The 7,444-nt window shown below is 58.9% G+C and overlaps 4 protein-coding genes; 3 read left to right on the forward strand and 1 right to left on the reverse strand.

The window, feature by feature from the left end:
* The first annotated feature begins 37 nt into the window (after positions 1–37).
* On the forward strand, positions 38–700 carry CHC_T00005713001 (hypothetical protein). The gene has a single exon (XM_005717382.1). It carries the CDS (start codon positions 38–40, stop codon positions 698–700), a length of 663 nt encoding a protein of 220 aa, XP_005717439.1.
* A 399-nt stretch (positions 701–1,099) lies between these two features.
* On the forward strand, positions 1,100–1,654 carry CHC_T00005714001 (hypothetical protein). The gene has a single exon (XM_005717383.1). The coding sequence runs from the start codon at positions 1,100–1,102 to the stop codon at positions 1,652–1,654; it is 555 nt and encodes a 184-aa protein (XP_005717440.1).
* A 125-nt stretch (positions 1,655–1,779) lies between these two features.
* On the reverse strand, positions 1,780–2,289 carry CHC_T00005715001 (hypothetical protein). Its single transcript, XM_005717384.1, has one exon. The coding sequence runs from the start codon at positions 2,287–2,289 to the stop codon at positions 1,780–1,782; it is 510 nt and encodes a 169-aa protein (XP_005717441.1).
* Positions 2,290–3,717: 1,428 nt separating this feature from the next.
* On the forward strand, positions 3,718–5,388 carry CHC_T00005716001 (hypothetical protein). XM_005717385.1 is given in 2 exon segments: positions 3,718–4,602; positions 4,603–5,388. 1 exon segment carries the CDS (start codon positions 3,718–3,720, stop codon positions 4,600–4,602), a length of 885 nt encoding a protein of 294 aa, XP_005717442.1. The 3' UTR covers positions 4,603–5,388.
* The last annotated feature ends 2,056 nt before the right edge of the window (positions 5,389–7,444 follow it).

The raw sequence follows: 7,444 nt of genomic DNA on the forward strand, positions 1-7,444 counted from the left end.
CGCCGTGCTGGAGGAGCGCTTCCTGCACGCCGCGCTCATGCGCGACCGCGTCGCCGCCCTGCAGCGCAAGGACGCCCACGTGCGCCTCAAGCGCCGCCTGGAGGCCGCCGTCAAGGAGCAGCGCTTCCGCGCCGCCGCACGCCTGCGCGACGCCCTGCGCCACACCACCCCGCCCCCCATCGTCCTCGACAGGGCCGAGTTTGACTTCAATGGGTGGCGACCGTACGCGACGAAGCGCGTCAACTCGTGTAAGGTGTCCAATGGCGTCTGTGTAGAGGTCGAGAGCTTTTATGACGTCGAACGGAGCGGCCGCCAGGAAAGGGGAAAGATGGCCGTGTTTGGCGTCAGGGTTAGGGTCAGGAATGAGAGGGAGGAGATCGTGCAGCTCGTCGGGAGGCGATGGTGTATTGAGTCATATGTGGTGGGCGGGAGGAAAGAGGTGGAGGGCTGGGGTGTGGGCGGGGAGAGGCGTCAGCCGGTGCTGGAGCCGGGCGAGGAGTTTGTGTTTGAGACTGCTGTTCCGGTTACGTTATTTGGCCTGGTGCCCGTGCCAGTGGGTGGGGAGGTCGAGGGTGTCGGGGAGGCGAACGCCGTTGTCGTCGGCGCATGCAGCGGCGCCGTCGAGTTTGTGTCGGGCGACTGCGGCGAGGACGACTGGGAGGCGGACGTGGGCGAGTGCTTCTTGGTGCTGCCCGGATGAGGAAAAACGCCGACGGCTTGTTCTGTTTTGTTTTTATGTATTGCAACCACGCGCCGGTTTCGAGGCGCGCGCTTGCTCGCTGGGATGCGTGCGTGTGAACGGTACACGCTTGCGACGGGGAGGAAGAGCATGTCAGTGCTGTCGTGGACGGTAAATGGGATGTCCTTCATGCCAGTCACGCGGGCATTGGGAGAGAGCCACACGCATCCCGCTTACCGTTTCGTTGATCTCGATAGAAATCAAAAATATTTGCCCATTGTTTTCCGTTTCGAAAAGCCACTCCCGAAGCCACATCCGTTTAACGTTTTTCGTATCGCTGTTTCTCCTTCCATCTCCGCGACAAACCCTGCCTCCGTCAACCCCGTAACCCCTCCCTCCCCCCAACCCCGCCCTCGCACCATGTCCATCCCCCCCACCCCTGTGATCGGGATCCTCACCGTCTCCGACCGTGCCTTCGCCCGCGAGTATGAGGACCGCGGTGGGCCGGCCATCTCGGCCTACCTCACCTCGCACTTCCTCCCGCCCTTCACGGTGGAGACCGCCATCGTGCCGGACGAACAGCCGCAGATCGAATCCGCGATCAAGCGTCTCGCCACGACCTGCGCGCTCGTCTTGACCACGGGCGGCACGGGCCCCGCGCCGCGCGACGTCACGCCGGAGGCCACAGAGGCCTGCTGCCAGAGGATGCTGCCGGGCTTTGGCGAGCGCATGCGCGCCGTCTCGGTCGAAAAGGTCCCCACTGCCATCCTCTCCAGGCAGACCGCCGGCATCTGCGATCGCTGCCTCGTCGTCAACCTCCCGGGATCGCCGAAGGCCATCGCGGAGTGTCTCGACCCCGTGCTTCCGGCCATCCCGCACGCCGTCAGACTCGCCAGAGGAAGGAACACGCTCAAGCTCAAGCCTGAGTTCCATCCCACCGGGAGGATGTGCCAGGAGTGTAACGTTACGCATTGATGAGCGGACAGCTGCGGGGGACCTAGGGCCTATGGGCGGAAGACGGGGGAGAGGGAGTTTGAGGATGGGCGCACGGAACAGCGGTACCAGCGTTGGCAGGCCAAGGCTGCATATGCTCGCGTGATTCAGTGGGATTGTCGTAAGGTGCATATGGAAGAGGCAGTCGTCGCGCAAAAAGGGCGCATAAGACCGGCGTTTCTGTACAATTTTACGACAGTCCTCAGGGCTCTCTGCGTAGTTACGAATGTTATTCTCAACCTTGCCTCGCGTCGGGGCCATACGCAGCAACCACGACGCGGCCGAACGAAAAAGAACTTCCCCCCACGCCTAAATATCAGGCGACATCCCCACGCCGCTGTTCTCGTGGCCCGCTTCAGTTGATTACGCCAGAGCCGCTCGCGATGGCGGAAAGGCCAGTATCCATACTGCGGCTCTCCGCACGCAAGCCCCTTCGCATCAGAGGGCCGTCCGGCTTGACCGGTGTGCCTCTCTGCTTTTCTACCGCGCGTGTCGTGCGCGCGCCTCGATCGCCAGTTCGGCGTGCACGGCTTCTTGGCAGTTTCTGCTGCACACCCGCAGGGGGCGACGCAGATGTCCTGGCCAGCGTGATGGCCCCCCCTTGCCCTCCTGCGCATGACACTGGGTCCATGGGTGGATGCTGTGGCGGGGGGCGCGGCGGCAGAGCTTCCATGGCCACGGGGCAGATCGAGTGCGCACCGGGCTCCGTGTCCTCATCCAGGGCCATGAGTGTGAGCGGAGTGGGGCTCAAGAAAGGTTCTTCCACCTGCAGATGCGGAAGCAGCGGGGCGGTGACGATGCGCGGCGCGGCATCGGCATCGCCGTCGGCGGCGCCCGATGTGGCCAGCGCGTGCGCAGCCGCTGCCACGGTGCGGCCGGCGGCGGCCGTCTGCGCGTGCAGCGCGAGTGCGTCCTCGAAAGTAGAGCTGCGTGAGAGGTAGGCACGTGCGTGCGCGCGCGGAGGGTGCGGCACGTTGTCGTTGTCCCGCGCGCCGGCGGCGGTGGCCGACAACGCCGCGTCGACTGACATGCTACGCGCAATGCGCGCGCGCGCGGACGCTGTGGGTAGCTCCGCGGCCGCTAGCGGCCGCGGCTTGCCGTGCTCCTTCCAGGTGTGCAGCACTAGCGTCGTCAGAGGTGGGCGCGGTGGCATTGTTGCGGGGGGGAGGGGGGGGCAACAGGATGGGCAGAGATTTTGGCAGTACCGAAGTTGTCGTGGAGTTACACCCAATTGCGGACGGCGGGGAGTTGGTCATCCAAGGGAGAATAGCAGAAGGCGGCCGTGGAAGATGTCCTGCCACGTCGACGCGGCGGAGAAATACTGTAGGCGAAATTTGGGGGCGTTGTCGGTGTCGTTAATCGCAGGGGGCAGTTTCGCCGCCTCTCACTAAAGCGCCGGCTTACACCCGCGGTGCATCGGCTTGTCCAGCGTGCGTCCCCGCGCGTAGCCCGATGCCGTTTGTACCGGCTCCTGACTTGGGGCGCGACGACGAGCGAAGCCCGATACTGTGCCAGTTACTTGGGACGACCGTCGCCACTTTGACTAGGTGATCGCGGTAACTTGGGGTAAACGGCAATGCGCGCATCCGTCTCCTTCGTCGTACACGCTTGCAACCACCGGGAGAAGCAGACGATCGGCAGTCGCCCGTCGGCGAACGTTGATATCTGTCAACAGAGTTGGTTGTAACTTTGGCATCCAATGCTGTGTGCCCACTCGCGGCGTCCCTGCTGGTCCTGCCAACACCTGTTGTTCAACAACAATGCAACCTCGCTGTGTAGCTCAAATTTAATTATAATTCAAGCCTAGCCCTTCTGCAAAAGTCCCCCATCCTTCTCAACACTCTGGCAAAAACTCACAACTTCCGACTAAACCGAACGTCCCACGCCCCCCTTCCCTACCTTCTGTCCCCTTCCCTACCCTCTGTCCCCTTCACACCTCTCCCGTCTACATCTCCCCCCCCCCGTCCAACCTTTAAGAACAACCCTCCCCCGCTCCAAACTACCCGCGCACTCCGCATTATCTCCCCCCACCCCTTCCCTCCACCATGCAGTCCTCCACCTTCCGCTTCTACCACCTCAAGATTTCCGCCAAGCGCCTGCCCGGCCGCCAGCTCCGCCTGGACCCTCTCGCGGTGGTCTTCGTCGGCGGCGCGGGCCAGTGGAATGAAATCGGCCGCACGGAGAAGCGTCTCAACGAGTGGAACCCGAGCTTTGCGAAGTCCATCACTCTACCCGGCGACAACGACAACCAGCGCCGCGCCCAAGTCCGCGTCGACTTCTACAACAAGGAAATGACCGAGTCCCGCTTCCTCGGCACCTGCGAGGTTAACTTCTACGCCCTCATCCACGCGAAGGGCACCAGCGTCGAGCTGGAACTCAACACCCCCGAGCCCGTCAAGGGCAGCCCCAGAGTCTTCCTGACCGCACAGGAGGGCTACAACCAGCCCGGCGCAGATAGCAGCAGCCTCGTCAACTTGTCCATGCAGCTCATGCAGACCAACTACTACGGCGTCAGCATGCGTATTTACTACGAGATTAGCCGCGCCGGCAATGGAACATGGGTCCCCGTGCATAAGAGCGAGAACATCCAGATCGACGAGCAGGGCTGGGGGCAATTTCCGGCCAACAAGATCTCCATGCAAGACTTAACCATGGACGAGGAGAGCTGCGGCCTGCTCTTCAACCTGTACCGGTACCGCCGCCTCGGCTCGAAGAAGCTGCTGGGCTGTTTCCAGACATCTATACTGGAGCTATCGCGAAAGTCAGTCGGCGAGTTTGTCCAGTTCACGCCCAACCACAAGGAGGGCCTCCTCGCCGCCGATGTGCAAGTGCTCCACACGCAGAAGACCGGCTCCACCTACGACGTTTCGCTCAAGCTCGTCAACGTGCAGTGGAACGCCACGCTGCTCACAGAGGCCACCGTGGTATAGGGCTTCACGAGCGCACGTCACGCTGCCCCGGCAAGTCGCTCGGCAGCCGAGTCGTGCCGCGGCGGTCCCGCGTTCACCGTGCCACTGGACACGCCAGGAAGTGAGCGGCGCGTGCGGGGCGAGGAGCGGCGCGCGGCTTGCGACATGCGTGCGTGATGGGCTTGATTGACGATCGGAGTTACGCGCTCCGCGGACGTTGAGGCTCTAGCGCAGGTTGCGAAGGGGTCTCCTGTTTATGTTTGGGGCGGGGCAAACATCTTCCGTTCGGCGGTGTAGACTGTGGTGAGGCGTGAACCATAAAGATTATGCAATGTACACTTGAAAGTGCAAGCGGATAGGGCGGTTGCTTTCCGCTACAGTGAGAAACGGGGACGTGGTAGAAGTGGGGTGATTGCAGCTCCTCCGCTCCGCGAGTGTTGTTGGAACAAACGTAAAGGCTTGACCTGGAGCCTCATCCGCTTCCACAGCTTTTTTTTTGTCTGGTGACTCGGCACACGCAAGCAGAGTTGAAACTGGGGATATGCCTGCACCTGCTTACCTCTCCTCTTCAGTGACATAACATGCGGGAGAAAGTGCCTCATACCAAAGGTACAGTTGGCGACTAACCTTCCTTTCCCGAGTGTCGAATAGGTGGTCGTCACTGATCCTAAAGGATGGGCGCTTGCGAGATCGCTTTCTGCTGGCGCGCGGCGGTGTAGGACTGTAGTACAGTACACCACTCTACCCCAACGGCGGGAGGTATATATAGTTTTATAGCAAGAATCACAAAAGGTCGTTACATGGGAACAGGCCCTGGAATCGGGCCCCTCTCAGTGCCATCTCGTTCTAGTGATAATCTCATCAGGGCGTCAGCCTAGTTGAAAGGGCAGTGACTATGCACAGAGTACAGTTTGCCCTTGTTCTCCAGGCGGAGGGAACAAAAGCTTGCGATTCCACTCTTTGGAAACTCGGATTTCTCCTACTAGCGCTTCACGGGCAGCACGGGCAGCACGGTGGCCGAGCAGTTGACTTTTAAAGCTCAAGAGCTCATGATGCTGTTGGTGACGAGAGAAAAATATCGCGTCTTTTTCGTTCGGTGGGGAAACGTTGGTGGAGATTAGCGTGCACTGTATTTTGTGTTTTTTTCCGTTTCAGTTTCATTTAAAAAAGATTATATTTCAACAGTCTCGCTTGGTGGCGAACTCATTGTACATAGTGCGATGTAATGGCGAGTTTGAATCGAGTTGAATCGTGAGCATGAATATCTTTTCACCTGAAGTTTTTAAAATAGTCTCGATCGGCACACACATAGAAGCGGCAAAATAGAAGAAACAGTCTCTCTCGCGGTACTCAAAACTCCACTGTGAATCTACAGCACAGCAATATACGTAGACCCATCACAGCCTGGGCTTGGTGAGGGCGCTCTTGAGAGCGAACCTCGACTGAGATCAGTCGAGGTTGGCGTAAAAGAGGGACGGGCCCCTCGCGCAGCAAGCAGATGGGCTCCTGGCCCGCACGGCGTATCATAAGTTCCTGACACTTGCATCAGAACACTCGTCTGCGCGACTGACGGTTCCGATACATGCGCCGCCCGTGCCTGACAGGGCGTGCGGGCGGGCGGGCGGGCGGGCGGAGCAATGATATCGCTTGATGTAATACACGCCGCGGTTTGTGGGAGGCGGAAATTACAATGAAACAGAGGTACGGTAAGAGACCCTTTTCCTCAAATAACTCTGGGCGGATGCGGTGCAAGTAAATTGTGCGAGGAACATGTTGCACAGCACCCAGTACAGTACTGGAGTTAATATCGTGGTTGGACCTCGGTTTGGAAGGTATGAAGGACGGACCTCAAAAGAAAGTAATGAAGACATTGATGCTCTAGAAGGCGATTATTGTATCATTCTCCATGCGGTGTACGGGTGGCTACTTTTCTTCAGAGAGACTTATTGGAACGTGTTGCCATCAAACGGGGCGCAGGTTTAGAAGAATCATTCATGTACAGGGTATCTCATGGGCGGCATCGAAAACCGTGCTATGCAATTTATCGGCAGATCAAAATTTCGTCATATACCCTGCGAAGGGTACCCAAGGGTACCGTATGCCAGCTGGAAATGACTGTGGTCAATGTAGTGTAGTACCGTATATGTACCCTTGGGTACTGTATGTTAAAAGAGAAGGTCGAAAGAATGATAGAGTACTGTACGGGTATCTATGTGAAGAGGCAGAGCAGCACAAATGTTTTCTCCTTCGACTCGCCCGCAGAGACTCTTCGACCGCAACGCTGAGATAACGGCGAATAGTCAAGGGCGGGAGGTCATAACCAATTTCCTACAGAGGAAAGCATACTTGTACGTGTAGGGGATATCAGAATTGTCTTTCTTGAGGCGAGTCATTGGATATTGATAGCGTAGAAGCTAGAAATCAGTTTCTACTACAGTACTGTACGGCCCAGAATTTCTACCAGTTGATGAAATAAAGTGGGGAGCGTCATCATGATTCGACGAGAGAACACTTGCACCACTAATTACAGCACGAAAAAGAGTCACTTTGCAATACCCTGTACCCACAAGCGACCATAAAGTTTAAGCCCCTGCCGCATAAATCTCCTGCATAAACAAACCTTCCCACCCGTCAACTGGGGGCACCCACGCCCGCGATTCGGCTCCGCAGTTGAAGCCCACCCCCGCCTCCACGTGTTATGGTTATGGCCGGAGCGCCTCTTCGCCTATAATCGTTACGCCCCGTGCCTGTGCCTCTCCGCGCTGCCGTCCATCTATCCTTGGGTACCTTCTTCGCGATTCGCGAATGCGCGCCCAATAATCGCAGACCGCCTCCCAGCGCGGGCGCACCTCCCGAGACGGGG

The sequence above is a fragment of the Chondrus crispus genome, genomic scaffold (assembly GCF_000350225.1).
Source record: "Chondrus crispus Stackhouse genomic scaffold, scaffold_309, whole genome shotgun sequence".
Classification (NCBI taxonomy): Eukaryota; Rhodophyta; class Florideophyceae; order Gigartinales; family Gigartinaceae; genus Chondrus; species Chondrus crispus.

Coding starts and splice junctions, on each gene's coding strand:
- CHC_T00005714001 (XM_005717383.1), top strand. CDS start 1,100: ATGTCCATCCCCCCCACCCCTGTGATCGGGATCCTCACCGTCTCCGAC.
- CHC_T00005716001 (XM_005717385.1), top strand. CDS start 3,718: ATGCAGTCCTCCACCTTCCGCTTCTACCACCTCAAGATTTCCGCCAAG.
- CHC_T00005713001 (XM_005717382.1), top strand. CDS start 38: ATGCGCGACCGCGTCGCCGCCCTGCAGCGCAAGGACGCCCACGTGCGC.
- CHC_T00005715001 (XM_005717384.1), bottom strand. CDS start 2,289: ATGCGCAGGAGGGCAAGGGGGGGCCATCACGCTGGCCAGGACATCTGC.